General features: G+C 32.8%; 2 protein-coding genes across 3 annotated transcripts in view; one reads left to right on the top strand and one right to left on the bottom strand.

Moving 5' to 3' along the window:
• Positions 1-4,359, bottom strand: part of LOC106079857 (condensin-2 complex subunit D3-like) — a 36,285-nt gene extending 31,926 nt beyond the window's left edge. The window contains exon 1 of the mRNA XM_056045014.1: positions 4,136-4,359. The gene's annotated coding sequence lies outside the window, so the exon portion shown is untranslated. The remainder of the gene's footprint in view (positions 1-4,135) is intronic.
• LOC106079855 (RUN domain-containing protein 1-like) lies at positions 62-22,921 on the top strand. Of its 2 annotated transcripts, XM_013241083.2 has the most exons (16): positions 62-209; positions 3,113-3,273; positions 4,457-4,659; positions 5,513-5,657; positions 6,308-6,400; positions 8,048-8,155; positions 9,227-9,339; positions 9,615-9,748; positions 10,098-10,165; positions 10,355-10,459; positions 10,759-10,898; positions 10,993-11,110; positions 11,732-11,935; positions 12,168-12,358; positions 15,599-15,693; positions 16,016-22,921. In XM_013241083.2, the coding sequence occupies exons 3-16, from the start codon at positions 4,484-4,486 to the stop codon at positions 16,120-16,122; spliced, it is 1,797 nt and encodes a 598-aa protein (XP_013096537.1). In that variant the 5' UTR covers positions 62-209; positions 3,113-3,273; positions 4,457-4,483; the 3' UTR covers positions 16,123-22,921. The 2 variants fall into 2 exon arrangements, with proteins under 2 accessions (XP_013096537.1, XP_013096538.1); XM_013241084.2 differs by lacking the exon at positions 3,113-3,273.
• The last annotated feature ends 1,099 nt before the right edge of the window (positions 22,922-24,020 follow it).

Below are 24,020 nucleotides of genomic sequence, written 5' to 3'. Positions count from 1 at the left end.
ATTAGATCTAGTTCTATTTATTATACTGCTTACATATTAATAGCAGAAGTATATTGTTATTTGGAACTGCAGGTATTTCGTCACAGACTTGCACTTGCAGCAAATTAAATTATCATTATCATGATTAGAGTGATTAGATCTATGTCGATAATAAACTCAATTAGATCTAGAAGAAATTAAATATGTTAGATCTAGTACCGTTAGTGAAAGTAAGTATGTTAGATCTAGATTCGAGTTCTAGATCTAGAGTCTAAGTCTAGGTCTAGATCTTTATCTAGTCTAGCTTAGGTTGGCTCTTTTAGTCTTTACTTGTTGACTTGTAGGTAATAGGTAAATAGGTATACTGACACTCACACTGACTTCACTTTCACTGAGTCTGAGTCCTGAGTAACTTTAATTAAAGTTTAAACTTAAGTCTAAGTGAGTAAGTCTTAAGTCACATAAGACTAAGACTTAAGCAAGTTAAGCCTAAGGCAGTTAGACGCCTTAACTTACCTTAAGTTTAAGTTAGTCTAAGTGACTCTTAACTACTCTAACTGAAGTAACTCTAAGACTAAGGCTAAATATTAAGTAAGGCTTAAACTAAAACTGGCTTAAACTTATTCTACAAGTCTTAGTCTTAGTTAAGACTTAAGGCAGCCCCTTAAATTTAAACCACTTTGTCGACTTTGTAAGGAAAGGCTAACTCTACTCAACTTGACTCAAGAGTCAAGTCTAAGTGACTCTATGTCTAGATTCTAGATCTAGACTCTGGATCTAGACTTCTAGACTGTCAGTCCAGATCTAGCTTTCTAGATCTATAATAGACTCTGTCACACTCTAGTCTAGTGTCATAGTAGACTCTAGTCTAAGAGTAAGAGTTACGTTAAGAGTGAGTACGACGTCTTCCATTCAGTCTCTGAAATCTAAAATAATTAAAAATAGTATACAATTAGTATGTTAAGTATTTATCTAAGTCTATAGTAGGTCTATAAACATATATAAATAACACCTCATTCTTCTTCTTCTTCTTCTAGCCAGCTTTATTGCTGCTGAGCTGTGAGCTCTTTTGCAGACTGTGCCAAGGAAAAAAAGTGTGCTGTTTTAAATAACACCTCATAAAATTCTCATTCCCCGAAGGCACTGCTTTTCTTGTTTGTAATTCATTTGTTTATATTTATGTTTGGAGCAAAAATTGACGTTTTGGCACTGCACATGTTCAATTTTAGATAAGTTCCTGTATTTTTGTTCTGTTTTTCCAAAGCAGAGGGCTTCGTTTTTTAGATTCTTTGTAACCATGTATTGTTTTAACCTCCCCAGCAACTCACATCCATATAAGGGATGAGGGCTAGATTATGAGCCTGTTTGATTTTAGGCTGATAGGCATATCAAATTAATTTTAAGCTTCCATTCATCTACAGAAAGACATTCCAGTCACATTTATATTGTTTGCTTTTAAAGAAAATATAAAAAGGTGGTGTTCTGCGAATAATAATGAATTTAACTCATTCTTGTTTCCCGAACACATCAAAATTGTAATAAGAAATATCATTTGGGATTTATAAATCTATGATTTGTTCAATGAATAAACATGACCTAGATTGAGATATCTAGAGTACATAATTTATGAATGAAAGAAAAAGTGTTGGCTGCTAATTTGAAGCCAGAGACCATGCCTACAATCTTAATAATTTTAAAAGAACACAGATATATTTCCTTAGCAATTACTTAGTGGTGTTCGGGGACGGTGATCAGTGTTCAATGAAAAGGAAACCACAAAAACTGCGCTCTGTGTAGGGGAATGAAGTGACCCAATTTATTTTAAAATAAAACTATGGAGGAGTAGTAATACATAGGAACACAACTTTTTTTTATTGTCCATTAGTTGAAGAAGATAAAAATAAAAAAAAATAAAAATCTAACCTAGTTCCCAAAAGTCAGTGTTCGGGTATATAGAATCTACGATATATACTTGTATATAGTCTACTCTGTCTACCTCTATAGATTCTTTAGGCACTCTAGGTCTAATCTTGACAATTTGTCTAAATAATTAATAGATTTTAAGCATCAACTTTGAAATTAATATCTTATCTTTTAAAATACAGACGTTAATTAAAAAAAGAAGATGATTAAATCCTATGCATATCCCTAGGTCAATCTTGTAATGCAGGTTAATCAGTGACTTAAACTCTGCCAAGTCATTGGTTTTCCTGGCTGACTCAGCAACCCATTCCATGTTCTAATAGCACTTGGGAAGAAGGATTATTTGTACAGATTTGTTCTGGCATATGGAACAAAAATGTATACTTTTATCTTTGTATGTTTCTGAGTATTTTATTAGGTTTTTGTTTTGTATTTGAAGATTATGGTTCAGTGTTGTATGCATAATTGCTAATTTACTTTTAATTCTTCTATCCTCTACATTAAATGCTTTGACTAAAAGTGTTACTCTAATCTCTAACCAAATGTAAAAATTCATTTGTTATGAATCTCACTGCTCTGTTTTGTATCTGTTCTAGTTTCTTAATGTTTTCTTGAGCTAAAGGGTCCCAAACAGAATATATATATATATGCATATTCTATTATTAGCCTAACCAAGGTTAAATAACATTTTAGTTGATTTGATTCTTATTTGATTTGTAGAAATTTCTTTTAATAAACCCTAAAGCTCTGTTTGATTTTTTAAATAATTTCATTAATATGGGGATTCCATGAAAGTTTTTCATTTATTTATCTAAAGAGTGCACCAAGCTACAAGAAAAAATGTTAATTTTCTCGTAAAACTTTCTATATAAAATTTGGCAGATTGGCTTCAAAAGAAAAAAAAATTGTCTCAAATATCTCATGTTTGCAAAAAGTAATCACTATTAATGCTGGAGTCAAGTTCAATGTGCTAAAACTTTGATGGAAATGACCACCCCTCCAAAAAAAAGCCTTCCATGCTGACACATTTTAGCCACTTTTGGGAGACAAAAAATCTTATCTTATCTTACAATGTAATGTTTTTATTTAGTTAATAATAAGTTAACCAGTCAATATTAAATTTAGATTAAGTATTGTAAAACTAAGGTAACTGAAGTTGTCCTTGCATAGATACTGTAATTTATTGTTGCCTTTTTTTCAATCCTAATAGTGGTTACAACAGTCATAGACGTTTAGTTCCTAGACAGATCAAACATTTATTTATAATGATAATGCCCAGGCTTGGTTAACAATGAATACAAGTTTAATGCAGGATGGATATACTGACAATGTATATACAACGATATGAATCAATAATCAAACACATGTACTGTAAGTACAGCAATCAATTTCATGCAATCTGTAGTATATTTTACACATATTTGAAAAGAATACACATGGTAATTAACCACAAAACGACTCCACTATGACATATAAATGTATACTTGAGCCTGCCAGATGATAAGGACATCCTGGTTTAACACAAACACTACATAAACACTAATTTAATGGTTGCCAAGTTCTACCCACAAATCTGAATTGACAAGGAACTTGGCCAAGTTGGGCTCCCTAAATAGGGTAAAACTTATTGAAACTGAAAACCCACAGCCCAATAGAACCAAAAACCTCTTCAGCATGACCAAAGACAAGGCTAATAGAGCCCTAATAAAAATCATAACAAAAAACTTATTAAGCCATTCTCATTGAACCAAGACACATATTAGACATTCCTTGAAATAAGAAAGTTGCCAAAATTAAAACAAAACATGAAGACAACAAAACAAAATCACATCTTGCCACAGTCAAATGCACTGTACAAGTAGCTTATAGAAAAGTGAAATCATGGTTAAAAGCATTGATATTGTTGTGATATAATGTACAGAAGAGCATTTCAGAAACATGTAAGCTCACACAGCTGACAAATGTTCTTTCAAAATGTACACTATTCATTTCTGTTTTCTCTTTTCTATTTAGTCTCTAGAGTTACTCATTAATCTTTTTCCTGTTTAACTCTATCAACTCTTTTTGGCTTTAGGTTATAACAAACTAAATTAAACTATTTCCTAATTTTCTTAGCTATTGATGTACCTTAACACTAGTTTTCCACAGTGATAGCATCATCTTGTCTTAATCCCAATTAAAATATGTATGCTTTAAAATTTTTCATAGCTATTTCAAAATTCAATATTGTTACCTTTTCTAAGAAACAGAAGTAACCATACAGCAACATACAGTACAATATCTTCTATGATTTTGAATACTTGTAATCCTTTTTTCGTTTTTTCGTGTAGTAAAAGCTACTGTTTGTGTGAGCTTCATCTTTGTGTAGGAAACCATTTGTAATTAAACTAATTGTTGATTATGGTGCCATCTGTTGCAGACAACTATAAATAAATCATTAGCTCTACACATGCCAACATCCAATACCCTAGTCATTTCTTGTGTTAGTTCTTGTTTTGTAATTTGTCTGTGCTATGTGTGGACCTAACAGTGTTTTATATGTAAACTGTTTCAGAACCTATGTATATAAACAAGTAGAATCATGGCAGAGATTTCCCACATTGCCTCAGGTAAAAAGATTAATTTGGAAGATACTGTTGACCTTGATGCTGAAGTGGATTATGATAGTTTCGATGAAGGAGGAAGTGACAGACCTGCTGAGAGATGGGCTCCTCTAGGTGCCGCAGTTAGCCCCACCCCATCTCCTTATGAACCAAGGTGCATTACTTTATTTATTCTTCCTACTGAAACTTGTAAAATAAATATAAATCAATATTTTATTGTTGTTTATTAAGTAAAAATATCAATGGGGATTTAAATAAACTGCAAGGTGAAGTCTATGACTACTTTGACTTTTAAACTTTTGCTGACTTTATTATCCTTGAGGTGCAATGACCACAATGGGTTATATAATCTCCACCTTCCTCAGCTAATGATGGGCTGTGAAGTTTCAAGGATTTTAGTCCATTTCAGCTAATGTCCTGGTAGTGTTGCTATGGCATCCTACATTTTTTATTCAATGTCTAATTTCATTCTAAAGAATACATTCAACAAAGTATGTGTCTCAGAAACATTCGATCACATTTGGTTAACTATTAATCAGACCACTGGTTATTCAGATCAAATGCTTATTGAACTAAATCTTATAGTACTGAAACTAATCCTATCATATAATTGTGTTTGTTGAATCAGACATTGTCAGTAATTAGGACCAAATCATTCTCATCCTGATTTGGTCTCACCAACTAAATTCAATTGTATAATTAGAAAAAAAAAATCAATCTCAAAGCTCTGTACATTTTTTTAAAAATAGTTTGTAAAACTTTTCCAAAATATCCCTTACATGGATTCTGATAACTTCAAACAAGTTTTGTATTGGTTTTAAAATAATATCTTTTTTTTTAGTATACTGTGTTTCAAACTGAAGTGAAGATTTACATTTAATCTTTATTCAGGCAGAGATTTGTATCTACATTTGACAACATTTTCACTTTACATAAATTAAAGTTGAAGCCTAACCTGTTTTAATTGGTTGCATTTATGGCTGTTACAAAGTATTGTATTGTTGTAGACATTCCTATGACAAGGATGAGCTTCAGAGATTGGAGGAAGAACAGGAACAGCTCAACTCTTCCCTCTTGGCTCTCACTACACACTTTGCTCAGGTTCAGTTTCGACTTAAACAGATTGTGAATGCTCAGCCAGAAGATAAAGAAGTGAGTGCACAAGAGTTTTACCAATCATTTTCTAACAAGTTTGTGACTTATTTGATTCTACTCTACATTCTTGACACACAATTGAGAATTGGAGAAATAGGGTTTCTTTCTTCAATATTTAACTCAAATCAGAATTTTGATCACACAATTAGATGTTTAGCTTCTGAGTTCTAGCTTCACAATGTGATCATACAACTTGATGTTTAGCTTCTGAGTTCTAACTTCACAATGTGATCATACAACTTGATGTTTAGTTTCTGAGTTCTAACTTCACAATGTGAACCACTTGAGGTAAAATAGTAAAGAAAATTGAAATAATGACGTGTCTATAGTTGACTTTAAACCATGGATCTTAAACTGACTTTAACTCTTATTCACATTCTCATTAAAATCTTCATATTGTTTTTCTATATGACTTGAGTTTTTTAACTTTAATTATAATATTTTACAAGCACACTCTGGAGTTTTTATTCTTTATTTACTCATGTAAAGATATCTAAACAAAAAATTAATTCACTACGATTGATTAGGTTGTATCTTGTCATATTCATTCATATCATGTTTTTTTAATCCTTTGGTACTTATGTGTATCAGATGATTCTTTATTTGTAAGTTTGTAATTTTCTTTCATTTCATTAACACTGTTACAGAAACTTCTGAAAGAATTAGAAGAGTTTGCGTTCAAAGGAATCCCAGATGTAAGAGGCTGTAAAGGCCAGGATGCACAAATACTTGAAGAAGTTGTAAGTTTACTTGTTCTGATCATAGTCTGCATGCAGACATTTTCTTCCTTAAAAAGAAATACAATTTTAAATGATGCTAAGACCCACATTTTTTTGTTATGTTTTTAACATGCATTTATGCTTATTGAAAAAATCCTGGTAATTATCAAAGTGACAGTGATAAGAAATTTTACTTCTTTTACAGTTTATGATTCTTTTATTTATCTTATGTGCTTGTTTGGCTGTGCGTGATGCTTTCTTTAATTCTACAGTTTACAGTTTTTGCTTTACTGTGCATGTAGTGTTTGCTCTACAGTGCATGTAGTGTTTGCTCTACAGTGCTTGTAGTGTTTGCTCTACAGTGCTTTTAGTGTTTACTTTACTGTGCATGTAGTGTTTGCTCTACAGTGCTTTTAGTGTTTACTTTACTGTGCATGTAGTGTTTGCTCTACAGTGCATGTAGTGTTTGCTCTACAGTGCATGTAGTGTTTGCTCTACAGTGCATGTAGTGTTTGCTCTACAGTGCATGTAGTGTTTGCTCTACAGTGCATGTAGTGTTTGCTATACAGTGCTTGTAGTGTTTGCTATACAGTGCTTGTAGTGTTTGCTATACAGTGCTTGTAGTGTTTGCTATACAGTGCTTGTAGTGTTTGCTATACAGTGCTTGTAGTGTTTGTTCTACAGTGCTTGTAGTGTTTGCTATACAGTGCTTGTAGTGTTTGCTATACAGTGCATGTAGTGTTTGTTCTACAGTGCATGTAGTGTTTGCTCTACAGTGCTTGTAGTGTTTGCTCTACAGTGCATGTAGTGTTTGCTCTACAGTGCTTGTAGTGTTTGCTCTACAGTGCTTGTAGTGTTTGCTCTACAGTGCTTGTAGTGTTTGCTCTACAGTGCATGTAGTGTTTGCTCTACAGTGCTTGTAGTGTTTGCTATACAGTGCTTGTAGTGTTTGCTATACAGTGCATGTAGTGTTTGTTCTACAGTGCATGTAGTGTTTGCTCTACAGTGCTTGTAGTGTTTGCTCTACAGTGCATGCAGTGTTTGCTTTACTGTGCATGCAGTGTTTGCTCTACAGTGCATGTAGTGTTTGCTATACAGTGCTTGTAGTGTTTGCTCTACAGTGCTTGTAGTGTTTGCTCTACAGTGCATGTAGTGTTTGCTCTACAGTACTTGTAGTGTTTGCTTTACTATGCATGTAGTGTTTGCTATACAGTGCTTGTAGTGTTTGCTATACAGTGCTTGTAGTGTTTGCTCTACAGTGCTTGTAGTGTTTGCTCTACAGTGCATGCAGTGTTTGCTCTACAGTGCTTGTAGTGTTTGCTCTACAGTGCATGCAGTGTTTGCTTTACTGTGCATGCAGTGTTTGCTCTACAGTGCATGTAGTGTTTGCTCTACAGTGCTTGTAGTGTTTGCTCTACAGTGCTTGTAGTGTTTGCTATTCAGTGCTTGTAGTGTTTGCTCTACAGTGCTTGTAGTGTTTGCTATACAGTGCTTGTAGTGTTTGCTCTACAGTGCATGCAGTGTTTGCTTTACTGTGCATGCAGTGTTTGCTCTACAGTGCATGTAAAAGTTTGCTCTATAGTGCTTGTAGTGTTTGCTCTATAGTGCATGTTGCTTGTCTAAGTATACAAAGTGTTTGTTTTACAGTATATTTTATACCCATTTCAGAGTGAGAAAGAACATGAGCTGAAAATCAGTGAACAAAGAGAAAAACAAAGACAGTTGATTGAGCAGCTCAAATCTCAACTGGAAGATCTGGAAACCTATGCATATGAAGTTAGTATTCTTTGTATTAACTCCATCTTTCTAGATTGTCAGTCTTTTTTTAGACTGGAGAAATATTTGTATCTATTGTGTATCCTTAGACTGGAGACATATTTGTATCTATTGTCTATCCTTAGACTGGTGACATATTTGTATCTATTGTCTATCCTTAGACTGGAGACATTTGTATTTCTAGTGTCTATCCTTAGACTGGAGACATATTTGTATCTATTGTATATCCTTAGTTTAATTTCAAATACATTACAAATATTGTACAGTTGGCAACAACATTACAATAACTGTCCAAAACCAAGCCTTGCTCCGCCTGACTTCACACACTGTCTGTCTCTAACTTCGCCTCGTCTGGTCACATTGCGAGGTAACGTGAATTGAAGTCTTTCTAACACACTCGCTGTTATATAGTGTCTCTACTGGCCTTCTAGAATCGGATGGAACGTTCTTGACCACTCAGAATGATCACAATCGCCGTGACTTGCGTGCGTAATATTTACACATAGGTCGTTGCCGAACTGGCATGTACTGTCACTGGTCACAGTTGACCGCTCGTCCTGCGCTGGACTGTGGCGATTTGGGTAGGCTAAAAACACACAGCACTACCCCCATCTGTGTCACCACCAGGTTTACAACACTATTGTCTATCCTTAGACTGGAGAAATATTTGTATCTATTGTCTATCCTTAGACTGGAGACATATTTGTATATCTATTGTCTATCCTTAGACTGGTGACATATTTGTATATCTATTGTCTATCCTTAGACTGGTGACATATTTGTATATCTATTGTCTATCCTTAGACTGGTTACATTATTTCTATATCTATTGTCTATCCTTAGACTGGTGACATATTTGTATATCTATTGTCTATCCTTAGACTGGAGACATATTTGTATATCTATTGTCTATCCTTAGACTGGAGACATATTTGTATATCTATTGTCTATCCTTAGACTGGTGACATATTTGTATATCTATTGTCTATCCTTAGACTGGAGACATATTTGTATATCTATTGTCTATCCTTAGACTGGAGACATATTTGTATATCTATTGTCTATCCTTAGACTGGAGATGCTGAAACCTTGCCTACAAGTAGAGTTATGGAAAAACAAAAAGTCGTCCTAGAAGAGTTGAAGCACAAACTAGACTTGGATCTTGAAAACTTTGATAATCTAAGGTAAATGCTTGGATGTCAAAAAATGTGATAATTTAAAGTAAACACTTGGATCTTGAAACCTATTTCTTTAGAAATTAGAAAAAAAATTTTTTTATCAAAGGCTTTAACACTGAAAACATTTTTCTAAGTGAGCAGCTGAAAGATAACTGTTTGTAAAGAGCTTCTCTAGAAAATGTTACAGCAGTTTTTTATTCTATGATTTTAAAAAATCCTCAAAAACACTGTTTGAAATTGATGCCTAATCAATTGTTTCTGAAAATTATATGTCCTTATAGCACTGAAGAGCTCCGTCAAATTGTGGACCATGCAGTAGGACAGATTGTTAACCCTGCTAAAGTGAAGGAGAAGTTGGTGGAGCAGCTGAAAACTCAAATAAGTGATCTGGAGAGATTTATTGAGTTCCTGCAAGGTAGAAATCCTTAGCTGTTTAATTGCTTTAGTGATGTTACATTTTGTTGAGTAATTTTGGAATCAAAGAGAATAAAACCTCAACACTTGTTGTTTTAGAAATTCTTTTGAAAAGGTTTTGCTCAAGCCTTTCATTGGCTGGAGTTAAGGGGGAGGAAGGTTGAATGTAGGCCTGTTATGTTTTTTTCAAAGTGAAGACCACTTAACTGGCTATATTTTATCCATTTGTCTCTATTATTATTATTGTGACAGTCCATTCATTGCATAATTTCTCAATGTATTTGCAACAAATAATTATTCACATGTTCACTTGATAATGATTCTTTACTATTTCTTCTCACATCCTATAGGGGAAGCGACCAGCCCAGGACCTTTAGGTAAAGAGCGTTGTATCTGCCCTTTACATGAAGAGTCTCAGGTAAGTCAAAGCAGTAAAGGAATATTTGTTTCAATTACCATTGTTCTTAAATGACACTTTGCGCTTACACTATTTACACATTAGTTCAAATTAAGTTGTTTTCATTTGCTACTTTATTTTATCACAGTGTATTTTTGAAATGCTTTTTGTCATGTCAATTTTACATGCACCTTTATTTTATTGTTATAGAACAGAGAAGGACTTGGTCAGAAATCTCTTGGCTCAAAGGCACAACATAAACACCAAGATTCTAGTCGTTCTAGAGAACGTAAACAAGAATCAAGCAACTCTCAAGTAAATTATGATTCTAATTTCCTATCAGCTCATTTGTTTGTATGTTTCATATACATTACTTTATGGGGCATGGTCATTGAGTTGAAAACTACTTAATTGCTGAAATACTCAAGCTGAAATTCTGATTTACTAAGAATTCTTTTAAACCCACCTAACAAATGAAAAAAAAAATTTATGTTTTATTCTATAATTATCAAATATCTTAAGAGTCTCTAGTGACTAACATACTTTTAAACTTATTTTATTCTCGTTAATAAAATGTCTTAATTTTCACTGTTTTTTTTGTGTGTGGCTCTTAGCATCTGAATGAGTCAGCCAACAGTATGATGCGGAAAGCTTTAACCATTCTTCAAATCTACGTCATCAGTCAACTTGGTTGTGGTAGCAGAGACTTCAAACGAAACCTGCTGAAGAAAACTGCCAAAGGGAATCACTGGGGGTAGGTTGATCTAGGTCGAAAACCTGGTGCTCTATCAGTCTTTGCTGTTGGATGAGCTGAACATTGTTTCATGTATAAAATGTTTGTATTTTAGGGATCTGAGAGCCAAGCTAGAAATGGCTGTCACCAGGTGTATAGAATTGGCTGAAGAACAAAAGTCTAAGTCTAAACAAGATACAGATAGTGAGGACTACTCGTCTGGCTCTGATGAGGTATATTTATCTAATAAGTTTCCTTCTATAAATAATTTTAGCTGAATGGGAACGTATATTAGTTGAGTTCAGCTTCTGTCATGGTGTAAGGTTCTGGCATTCATTCAGAAATGAGGATTATTGCATCCAGGAACAAACCTTTTGCAGGTTTTGTCCAAGATGATTGGTAAGTATAAAAGTTGGTAACAGTGTAAAGAAAGTCTTTAGTACATACCACAAGGCCAGCAACCAATTCTCTAGAAGTCATTTAGTGTTAATAGTTTGATTTGAAGGGACACATTCAAAAAATTCAGTTAAATATAGGGAAATATGTATTAAAGAGATAACATTGTCTTGAAGCCATTGTTGTATACATTTCTTTTGTAGTAACAAGTTCTATTTAGAACTCATAGGTCTATTCTCTTGGTCATTGTTGTGTTAAAAATGTGGACAAGTTAATTATATAGATTTTGGCAGATTCTAGGATGATCTTGTATTAATTAAATACTTAACAGTTTTGTCGGAGATAACTAAATTTACGTTTGCAAGAGTCAACACTCAGTTATGTCATCCATTAACTTTTTGTTTTTTATTACATATATTTTCTGTTTGTTATAATTTATTTATTGCCTGTTTGTCCAGCAAGAGAACCAGTCCAGCCCTGAACTGACTCAGTGTGTCAGAAAGGATCTGGCCATGGCTTTGCGTGACTTGATGCAACATGGCCTTATGGAGATGGGTCAGTCCACTAGTTTGGTTCCATTTGGCTGTTTCCCCAGCAGGTCTGCCCAAGTCACTCACATGTTGCATGCCTGGGATTTGTTTCTCAAATATTATGAAATGAAAGTGAGTAGCTGTTCATTCCCTTTTCTGGGCCATCATCTTTTTTTTTTATTTAACTATATAAGGGCATTCAATTAAAGTCATCCCAAAAAAATTCAGCCAAGAAAACTAGATCATTGTAGGCAAGGTACTACACCAATTAAGGAAGATTATTAAGTAAACAAAATCTTTAACACCTTTTCTTATTTGATTTGAATGTAAAAAGAAGCTCATTGAATTGAAACTTGTGTTGCAGCATGGACGTGAATATAATGAGTCTCCAGCAAGAAAGTTGTCTCAATCTTTTCACCTTGACATGATTGGCGGCAAACCAATAACTGCTAAACAGACTTTCCTCGGGGCGATTGACACTGTTATCAATTCTCACACTCCCTTGAAACGAAGCGAAGATGCTCATCTTAAAGCCTTCATCTGCCTGGCACTTAAGTGAGTGACTGTTTCTAGATTTGCCTTCTTAACAGAAAACTATTAGAGGGCTAGATAATTAAACCTTAAAGGGGTCAACGGGTCAAAAATAATCATTTTTCATGAAAAAAATCGATATTTTCAAAAGTTGCATATTATAAATGATATAGTTTAGCTAAAATCACTAAAATAAAGGTATTTTAATGTAAAAAATGAGTTAGAAAGGGGTAGGGGTAAGCTAATTTTGCTCTAAATGTTGAAAAAATCGCCATTTTACGATGCTGATTACCGCGTAGCCCGCCATAAAAGTGGGTCATGTTTGGTGTCTTTGAAAAGCCTACAGTCAGCTCTACAAGTCCATTTCAATGACTCATTCATCTAAAAATTACATAAGCCTTGAAACTAGTTCAAACTAGACCACTACACGTGTCTCTATTCAAATCCGATTGGATCATGATGTGTATTTATGAAATAAACGATTTTGATTGGTTCCTTCCGGCCATGTGGTTCCGATGTTTACAGCAACAATGATGGCGTCCGTGAATCGATAGAAGACCCTTTTGGATATTGTATGCTATCTTTGCCATTATTATTTATGGTAAGTACATGTTTCCTAATATTTTTTATAGATCTAGATATAGCATTATCATAAAAACATAGATCTAGGGGTCGGACAAACACATATTCAGTGTTTAGGTCGTACTAGATCTAGTTTTAGTTACTAGATCTACACTTTGACTTGGGCTTGGGGCTAGGCTAGTCTAAGGCTAAGGCTATCCTACTACTAGATCTAGATAGATCTAGATTCATATTCTAGATGCCTTAGTATTTGGATTGATCTAGTTCTATAAAATAGGTTTAGAAACTTGATTTCGTTTTAGATCTAAGTATATAGGTCTATCTCTATCATCTATCTTGTCTACTTTAGTCTAGATCTAGATCTCCATTTCATGAGCAGTAAGATCGTATCCACTGCAGAAGAGAAGATTAGATTCTAGAATAGATATTAGATCTAGTAGATCTATACATCTAATATAGTCTAGATCTAGTTGATGCTTTTTCTAATTCTAGATCTAAAATAACTTTGATGACTCAAGAATAAATAGTCTGAGTAGTGAATAAATGAGTTATGAGTGAGTCCTGCTAGTGTAGATTTATTTACTAGATTTCTAGATCTAAATTTTACTGGGCTTCAATGGCAACATACAATAACTTTTTCCTTTTTTTTCCAGTCTCAGGTTCTCCTGACTACAATTAGAAGTAATGATCTACCTAATTTGTTACAAGGATATAGAGTCTATATTATAGACATTAGATCTACACACATTGGGAATTGTAGGTAAGAAAAAAAAGTTTTGTCCATTCATTTTTTTCTATCATTCTTTTTAGTTCTTGATTATATATTGAGTAAATAACACTAATGCTATATTTATCATTTGAATATTTTCATAATAGGCTATTTAATTTATATTTTCATTTTCTTTATATCAACAGATCAAAACAACACATGCAGTGTACAGTGACCCTTCCTCTTGTTGGAAGAAAACATCACCACATACTAGTACCTCGTCAACCATCTACCCTGTCTGAAAGCTGCCTAAATACTGCAGTATGACATAGAAGTACTTCATAATCAAACACCACATCACATGCTGCTTATCACATATATAGCAATAATTTCCACTTTATAGACCTGGATCTATATCATGTTAACAACCTGGGATTCTTTTCTCGTTGGATGCTGTCGTTGACCACCACCTCCAGCTACAAAGACTCTAACATCATTATAAAGTTCTACCTAACTTATTTCATTACAAGATTCATCATCAAGCACTGCATGGTTCCTGGTGAACCAATTTATCATCAGCTACTGTTTCAACATAAATAAGGACCAGAGTTTTTCTGTCAGTGTAGCTGTACACATGCAATGAGCTTCAGTCTCGCCATGTCACATTATATCAGCATTTCATACCATCTATAACATTTATACTGCACAGCATACATATGTGCATTATCAGCTCAATGGCTTTATATAAAAAGCCATATCATATTACAATGAAGGACTATCTACTATAAAGGCACTGGACTCTACAATTATTCTGCCACCTAAAATATACAAGTTGCATTTATTTTCAAATACTGGTGCCATTCTATTTACTGGATTTATTATTGTATGTACTCTTATCAAACCTCTAGTATGAGTACAAATAACATTAGGTGCTTATGAAAAAAATGCAGGCCTGAAACCTGAGAAAGACTAGATTCCAAATTATTTGAACTGGTGTAGGTAATTTTTTTTTTAACTTTGAAAAACTTCTTGTGTAAACCACAACCATATTCATATTAATTATATTTTAACTATTTATTTACTTATTATTTGCATGTATTTATAATTAAGGGATACTTTATCTTGATTTTTAGTTGTTTTGGGGATTACATTAATGTCTGAAAAGTAAAAATTGGACTTATTATGTCTTCAGGTGAATTTTTTTTTTGCGCCCGGGAGAGGGGGGGGGTGTGGGGAAGCTATCTAAAATAAAATTTAACAATATTTTAATAAATTCTGTGTTTGCTTCTATTCTTAAGTGTTACATGAGCTAAATAAAACATCTTTTTGAACAATATACATACATATCTTGTTTTTCTCACTCATTGAAACTTTAATTTTGATTTTTCTCAAAATGTCTATTTTACATGGGTATGTGATCTTAAGAATCACTTTTCTCAAAAACTATCAGTTCAATTATAATAATATTTGGTATGCTTGTTTAAATATGGTCTTAGCACAGGATGACAATAGAAAATGTCATAAAATGTTTACAGGAAAAGAGTAAAGGACATTTTGATTGGTTACAATGGCTGAAAATGCTGTCCGCAGAAGAGGGTAAAATTAAAAAATTTATAAAAAAAAAACTATATACATTTTTCACAATGTCTCATTGTCATCCTGTAAGGAGATAGGGTGTCTATTAATATACCAAATTTCAGACCTGTAGCTTTAATGGTTATTTCAGAAACACATTCTTAGAAATGACATGATTTGACCCCTTGACCCCCCCCTTATGATGAAAAAAAGTTTAATTTCATTAAAAAAATATTTTTTAAAGGTATATTATGTGTTCCTATGATCAAATACATCATTTGAATACATTACAAAGCCTAAAATGTTAAAAACAAAAAAAAAAGTTTTCAAGGTAGATGACCCCCTTAATGTAACATGAATACATAATGTTTCTTATTTCTGCTTTGTTTTTATTCCAGTGAGAGAAAGCTAGTGACTTGGCTACGTCTACTGTTTAGAACACAAACATTGATTGATACTTATTATCAAGACTGGAGCTATGTGGCCAGGACTGGTCTGTTACCATCTATTTACATTTTTTTTTCAGATTTTTCATGTGTGTTTAGGCTGTAGGATTTTAAAATATATATGCAAGTACTAATAAAATAAAGAACTTTACTGTTTTTTTGTTAAGGTCTCCTTGATAACATACTTTCTTAATGTTAAGATTACAATACTTTGGCTAATCTTTGATCAGTTTAGTCAGATTTACATGTCTTTTTGACTGTTTATGGCTAGAAAAAAGAAAGCCAGATGAATCATTACATTTTACAATTTTGTTAGGAACAAAGAGAATTTTTTTTTATTGACAAGTTTTATGTTTTTCATGACAATAGGTTTTGAAGATGCTTTAAGGTCCTTGGAGCGTTTATTGGTGATCAACTTCAGCCTACCAGTGGATCTGGCTGTTAGAACATTTAGCAACATCAAAGATGCATTTTAACCTTCACCCATGAAATCACAGTTCCAGAAAGTCATGAACAACAAGACTGTATGATTGTGACTTGACAGTTCTCTACTTACACAGGCATTCATTAAGTCTAGTCATTCCAATGCATTTCACATTATCTTAAAACAATATAAGATGACAACAAAACTTTTTGTCTACATTGATATAATCTTCAAAATTTGCTTCATTGATATATTTTGCATTGAAGATGTTAATGATCATTTAAAAAAAAATGGGTTTGCATTATTTAGTTCTGATGTTATTTTGAATATGTACAAAAAACAACAAAAAAACAAAATTAACATTGAAAACGTTAAATAGCCCAGTGTCTATCACTGGTTCACTAGTCCAGAGATTTTTCATTGTTGTTTCTTGAGTAGCTTCTTATTTTCAGTAGACCAAAAGCAGATTTGCTTTTATTTTCTTTTTCCCTAGACAAATAGTAGGGAATGTTTTTATTGGAGGCTTATATTAATTAATTTAACTGACTTGAGGATTTTTTCTATTTTCAAGTAAAGTATTATACAAACAAATACATGTCTATGTTCCTGTTTTGATTGACCTTCCTTTTCTGGCTAATCAGTTAGGTGGTAAGTGACCTAATAGTAGGGGCACTGATTGTATATAGTTTACTGTTCATGTCATTGGTATTCTATGGATATAAAGTTGTTATTGTATACATTGGCATCAAACTTGGCCATTTGTCTCAGAAGAAATATTACTTTGAGTCAAAATAGGACATCACTTTAAGTTTGGTTAAATCTTTATGAAGTTCATTGATTGCAATTTGACTTAGAGTAATTTGGTGGTCGAGGAATAGTACAACCTAAAACCACTTTGACCAGCACTCAAATGAATGAGATGGAACAATTCAAAGTTTGCCTCTCCCCCACCTCTGTTTGTTGTAACAGATCCTTTCTGTGTCCAAACTTAACAGCCATAATATTTGAAGCTCACATCTTAATGATAAAACTATGCTTTTAAATTACTGTACATTTTATCATGAGATCAATTGTTGTTTTATTTTGTTATATTTCTCTGACATAATTGTCTGGCTAGAAACATACAAACTTATCTTCTATATTGTCAGTTGAATGTAATAAGCACCATGTCAGGTGCCTGAAGAGACATAAATACAGCATTTTGAAATGGCAGTCATATTGTTGCCACAGTATTTGCAAACCTAATGTGAATCTTGTCATCACTTTTTTGTGTGTGTAAAACATTTAGTACAAACATTCCTGAAGGAAATACTTGAACTATTCCTTATACATTTTATTCTAGTCATGAGATATGTCTGCTAATTCCCAATCTCTTAGATATGGCCCTAAATAATAACAAAAAAGTTCATTTAATAAAACCACATCCAACCAAAATTTTTTTTTATTGAAAAACAAAACAAAAACTTTTCCTTCATTTCTACCCAAACTAAATGTACCAAATTAGAAGAATATTTTTTTGTTTGCTTTAGTTAATAATCTAAAATGAAATTTTAAATGACAAAGTTATATGTATATCATGACAAGCAATTTGTTCTGGTGTTTTTCTGTATCTCTGTTGTCTTGAAACACTGTAATAATGTACTTTTTGTGAACATTCAATCACATTTGGAGAGCTAGCATGATTCCAAATGAAGTTGTAAAAACTTTGTCAGTTGTAAATGCCAAAATAAATTAACAATACAGTTAAACTGAACAGTAAAAACAATGATAGATTTTGAATGCATATAGTCCCATTGACACAGATTGGCTCTAATGTGTTCATTTTCTGTATCCAAGTCTTTTTTTTTGTTCTAAAGCTCATTTTTTGTGCAATAATTTATTGTTTTATGTTTGGTTTCCTTTGAAGTATTTGTTAAAAATGTAGTCACATTGGTTCATTCGTATATATATGGTTTCAATGTGTGTACACTATTTTGTAGCTTTAATTTATTCTGTGCCACATTGTGTTGACTTATTCTCATGATTTTACTTTTGGTTGTGATATTTTACACTTTGGCTGGGGATTTTTGTTTTGTTTTATTTTTCTGGTTTACATTTTTAAATTTTGATTTCCATGAAGAATCATTCCACACATTGTTGTATTGTGAATCAAGAAGTAGAGAGACCAATGGCTCATTAGACAAGGAAAACTTTCTGACCTTTTAATAATATTCACCTAAGAACTGAATAGCTTTATATTTTTCTTATTTGAATTTCTGTGGAGCATGTTCCCAACACTGTAGTATTTGAATCAATATCTGTTTTTGTTCAATGATTAGCAGGCTATTGTGTTTAGTTCAAACAGATTTAATAGGTATTCTTATAATTAAATATGAGATAGTATATTTAAACACGGTAACAAAGGGAGTTTGTGTTATATACAAGTTCATAGATTTATGCTGCATGATCTTGTCTGTGGTTTTGTGACCATTGCAGGTCTAATGTTAAGCCAGAAACTTAAATATGCACATATGTATTCCATAAATTGCTTCCCTTAGGTCAACAGCAGGCATGTCAAACACGGCGTTCAGGGGCCGCATGCGGCCCGCCTGGCCACCTAAAAAATTATCAAAATAATGTTAAACTATTACGCTGGAAAATAAAAGATGACAAGCTGCTTGAAAAATAGTATTTGTTAAACTGAACAACGAGATTGAGTTTGCCAGCTACATTTTTTAAACTTAATTGCAAGCCATAGCAAATCATTTAGTGAGAGGGATTTTATGAAGGAGTGTATCGTTAAGCTGCCGAAGTAATTTGTCCAGAAAAGGTGAAAGTATTCAAAGAAATAGCGTTAACTAGGAACACTTGCAGATATAATAAATGACATGTCAATCAGCTCGGGTGAACAATTAAAGAACAAAATAGATTTTGAATTATTTTTATTGGCTCTTGATGATTCATTTGATGTAACGGGTGTAGCACAATTGGCTATATTCATTACGGCCTGTGACATGAATTTTTAGAAACATGAGGAGCTATTTTTTCTATGCATAAGGCCACATCAAGCGATGATATTTTTGAGAAATAACAGGTGATATTGCAGTACAATTTACCTTTGGTAAAGCTAGCTAGTCTAACAATGGATTGCGCACTAACCATTATGAAATGGTTTCGATGCAAAGCTACTTGCAAAAATAAGAGAGACTAATGCTAATTTTAAATTTGCTCATTTTCAGTACATCATTCACCAAGAAACATAACGCACAAAGCAATTAGAATTCCAACATGTCATAAGACTGGTTTCAGTTACTATCAAGTTTTTTCGTGCCCGTGGCTTAAATCATCGCCGATTTTCAATGTTTCTGAATGACATTGGACACGAAATTTGCTGGCTCTCCTGTCATAAAGAATTGAAGAGATTTGTTGTACTGCGTGAAGAAATTGTATTGTTTCTGAACCTGAAAGGTGAACCTGTTGAACATTTCCATACTGACGAATGGGTTCAGGATTTGGCATTTGCAATTGATCTCACTGGTCACCTGCAAGACTTGAATTTGAAACTTCAAAGTAAAGACTAAATTGTCACAACTGCGTGTAATCATGTGAAGTGCTTTCAAGCAAAATTACTACTGTGGATAAGCCAAATATGAAGAGAAAATCTTGTTCACTTTGCAACGTGTCTGGAACTAAAAAGATTACGGCTACAACATTTGATAAATATGTCTTACACCTGGAATCGTTAGTAAATGCTTTCAGTGACCATTGTCATGACTTCGTTTCATACGAGCAAGAATTTTCGTTGTTTTTATCTCCATTTTCATTTGTTTTTGAAAATGCTGCTAGTAATGTGCAACTAGAGCTGATAGAATAGCAGTTAGATTCTTTGTTGAAAGCTCAGTATAAAGAAGTGGCTGCGCCAAAATTTAGTTATTTACGTTGAATAGTGGAAATTTGCAGCCAGAATTCTAGCTATTTTAGCAAGCACTGATCTCTGTAAGCAGTTGTTTTCTATAATGAAAGCTAAAAATCACCTCACCGTTCGAGATTATCTGATCAAAATTTGTCGTCAGTCATGATAGTGTCAGTGGCAAACAAACTTCCACTCAAAATTAATAAATGTGTATCCCAAAAAGATGTCAAGCATCAGGATAAAGAAAAAAATGCGCAATCATAGTAATTTTTAATTACTAAATTGTACTATAAATTTAGCTAGCTAAGGGACAAGTATGTCATTAATTAATGTATTCTATTGTATTGTTTCTAATTTACATAAAACGAGTAAGCTGATTTGCAACTGATTTTTGGCTGCGGCCCCTCAGGCCATAGTAAGTTTTTTATGCGGCCCATACACCTTAACAAGTTTGACATGCCTGGTCAACAGTGTGTACACATATATGCAAACTCAATAAATAAAAACAGATCCCTTAAAAAAAATTGACCCTGCAAATGTTGTTCAAGAATAAAATATCTAGTCTATGGCTTCAAACAGTCAGACATTAATCTGTAACTTTGACCTATTTGAAACAGTTATTAAGTTGCAATTCCTTTTGGTGTTTTTTTTTCTTTTTTGCTTGTCCATACATTTTAAATGCAAATAAAAAAACAACATAATTTTGGAAGACTTTAAATTCCACTCTGAAGTATAAACATCATGATGAAATAGTCTTTTCAGTTGTACTTTTTAGAGTTCTAAGTGTAACACAAACTCCTTTGTTTTTTTTAAATTTATGGACATGGTTATACATACATGCATTCAAAAGAAAAAAAAAAGAGAGTCCCTTATGAAAGACTCTCAATAGCCATCTATTTCTTGCTAGAGGAAGATTCATTAGTCATCAATTTCTTGCAAGAGGAAGATTCATTAGCCATCAATTTCTTGCAAGAGGAAGATTCATTAGCCATCAATTTCTTGCAAGAGGAAGATTCATTAGCCATCAATTTCTTGCAAGAGGAAGATTCATTAGCCATCAATTTCTTGCAAGAGGAAGATGATTGCAAGATTAAATTTTTTTTTTTTTTTTGTATTTGAACTCTAAAAGTAACAGAGTGACAAACACACAGTTACTTTTCTTTCTAAACTATGACATTGTCCAGTCAACTATGTACATTGTCCATACAACTATGTACATTGTCCATACAACTATGTACATTGTCCAGTCAACTATGTACATTGTCCAGTCAACTATGTACATTGAAGATCTGAAGGCTATAATCTCTCATTTGAATATTTGTTTGACTCTAGATATTTTGTGCTAGTTAGGGAACACTTTTAATTAGCATGAGCAAATTGATAAAAGAAAGCATTTGATTTATTAAAATTCTTTCAGATTCTAGTCTTATAATCTACTAATTACTCTATTATTAAACCAAATTCAAAAGAAAAGAATGGCAAATAAATTCAAGCAGAATGAAGAATTGTTTGTATTATATTTGATATAATTTAGTGGGATTCTTTTTGATGTGACAGATTTACTTCTGAAATTGTTTGTGTCATTATGATTTTCAAATTATTTCATTGTCCTGCAGCTCTGAACCAATAACTCAAATTTAATGATAACCAACTGGATCACATCTGAAAATTACTGGCATGTAGACATTTTTAATTAGCTGGAACAAAAATCACTTATAACTTTTACAATGAAGTCTTAATAATTAAAGGGAATCTTCTTTCAGCCTGTTAACCCAAAAACATGGAGCAAAGTTAGTTTTAGACCTGGATAATTGGAACTTGCCTGGGCTACAAGCATGGCTTCTTACATTGTAAGTTTAGATCCTTTACGTGGCTGGAGATATGACCTGACCAGTCCATCAAGTGTTCTGTTTTGAGTGGGACATTTACAAGCATTATTTTAAAAGACTCTTTAAGACAAGACTTCTTACTTGACTCTAGAGGATAAGTCTAGGCATTTTTTGTGTTTTCGCTTTAAAAGACATTACAAATGAAAAATTACTTTCTAAAAAAGTTGTGCTGATAAATGAAGCTGATAAATGAAGTTAAAAATAATTGAGCCCATTTTCAAATGAATGTGTTTTTTATTAGACTTGCAGACTTTTCATTTTGACTGAATGGTTAAGTGCTTGGCTTCTGAACTGAGTAGTTTTGGGTTCAAATCTCAGTGAAGACTCAAGATTTTGAAATTCAGGATTTTCAGATCACCCCAGAGTCCACCCAACTCTAATGGGTTCCTGAAACTAGTTGGAGAAAGTAAAGGCTGCTAGTCTTGTTAGCCACAATGACACCCTTGTTAACCATCAGCCATAAAAACATGACCTTAATATCATCTGCCCGATAAATCGCAAGATAAAGAATTATATGAATCTGGAACACTTTTTCTTGCCTGTTGCTGCTTTAACATATTCCCTATTCTGTTAAGCGACATACAAAATGGAAGAAGAAATTCCATCTGAGCTTAAGATAGTAACCCATTATTTTCTGGATGATTCAATAATTAAGATGTCAAAATATGAACAGTTGGGTCAACACCAGAACAGATGGTGAAAATATTAAATAAAATATACACAACACTATTCACAAGAATGATCAACATGTTTAATATATATCTTTCATAAAAACAAATTGAGTGTTACAAAGGCTCACTGATAAGGCATACATATATATAGAATATATATATATATTTTCCACAGTGTAATGTTAGTAAATAATTTCCAACCAGTAAGCATTGGATGTCAATTCCATGAATGTCAATTCAACATAATGTGAACAATAATTTCTATAAAGGCCAAATATCAAACAGTACAATTGTATTTTTTTTATTGACATAGGAGAACCACAAAAATCTTATTGGTTCTGGAATCATAAAGTTTTTACAAGCAAATAAACAAAAAAAACTAACAAAAAAAAAAAAAAAGCCCTAACTTTATTAATGTTTTGAATGCATGACACAAGGATTGTCAGTGTACTTCTGAAGTGAAAAGAAACCAAATATTAGTATAAACTGATAATGAACAACTTTTTTTCCACTATTTTTAATGTAGGAATTAAAAACAATTCAGAGAAGTTTATTCTTTAAGTGATACAAAAATTTAAATAATTTCTCAATAGCTAACATACAGAAAAAAGCCTGAATGCAATAATAGACTGTAAAATAATCACATTTGATAAAGTTACACTAGCATCACAAGATCAGGGAACATTACTTAACAAATGCACAAACCCATAAAACAAAAAATAACTAGTAAAGACAAATGTGCTAATCTGTCAAATAAAATCAAAATGTGTCCAAGTCTAACACTTATAGAGAGAACAAAGAAGGTTTTAAATAGTCTGCTTAGGGGGTTTCCTTATTCATTCTAAGACTGTTGAACAGTTACTTGATAGGCGAAACATAAGAATCAGTGATACACCAAAGATTTACTGAGCTAAACATAGCAGGGTATCAGTCTGTAACAACAGACTTTATTTTAGAATTCCTACTGGAGTTGGCCAATTGAATAAATGCTTCACATAACAAAAAAGTCAAAATAATCTTTCAGTGCTAGAAGTTTTATTGAAACACATTTTGCAAAATAAAAATTGGGGAAACATTTTAAATTGAAGTCAATAGTAATAGAACATGACATGAGGCAGTTGTTCCTGAGAAATAAGAGGAAAACAAAAACTACATTGAAACAAACAAAAAAATGAATTGAGCAGTTTTTTTGATTTGAAATGAAGCTAGACAAGAGGATGAGCTCTTCTGTATTTTATCTCCTGGCAGTCTAGAACTTTGTTGACAAGTGTACAATGAATTGGACCATCATCAGGTTTAGTCCACTTTAAAATATAGTTCCCTTTTCTAGATGTATAGGATATAAGAGCAGTCATGTTTTGTTTCAGCTAAATGCACCAGTGTCTCTGAAAGCTATCACTAGAGCATGTTATATTATTCTAGTTACACAGAAGCACTCTAACTTTTACTAAAAGATCAAAGAATTCAATGAGATCAACTGACCATGTTGTGATGGGAA

Source organism: Biomphalaria glabrata, chromosome 10, assembly GCF_947242115.1.
Source record: "Biomphalaria glabrata chromosome 10, xgBioGlab47.1, whole genome shotgun sequence".
Lineage (NCBI taxonomy): Eukaryota > Metazoa > Mollusca > Gastropoda > Planorbidae > Biomphalaria > Biomphalaria glabrata.
The sequence above is the reverse complement of the archived record's forward strand: the minus strand, read 5'-3'. Positions and strand labels throughout refer to the sequence as shown.

Bases quoted from the DNA above. Each gene is read 5' to 3' on its own strand.
- LOC106079855 (XM_013241084.2), top strand. From the start codon at position 4,484: ATGGCAGAGATTTCCCACATTGCCTCAGGTAAAAAGATTAATTTGGAA. The intron at 10,899-10,992 runs GTAGGTTGATCT...TTTGTATTTTAG, and splicing joins GCCAAAGGGAATCACTGGGG to GGATCTGAGAGCCAAGCTAG. The intron at 11,111-11,731 runs GTATATTTATCT...CTGTTTGTCCAG, and splicing joins ACTCGTCTGGCTCTGATGAG to CAAGAGAACCAGTCCAGCCC.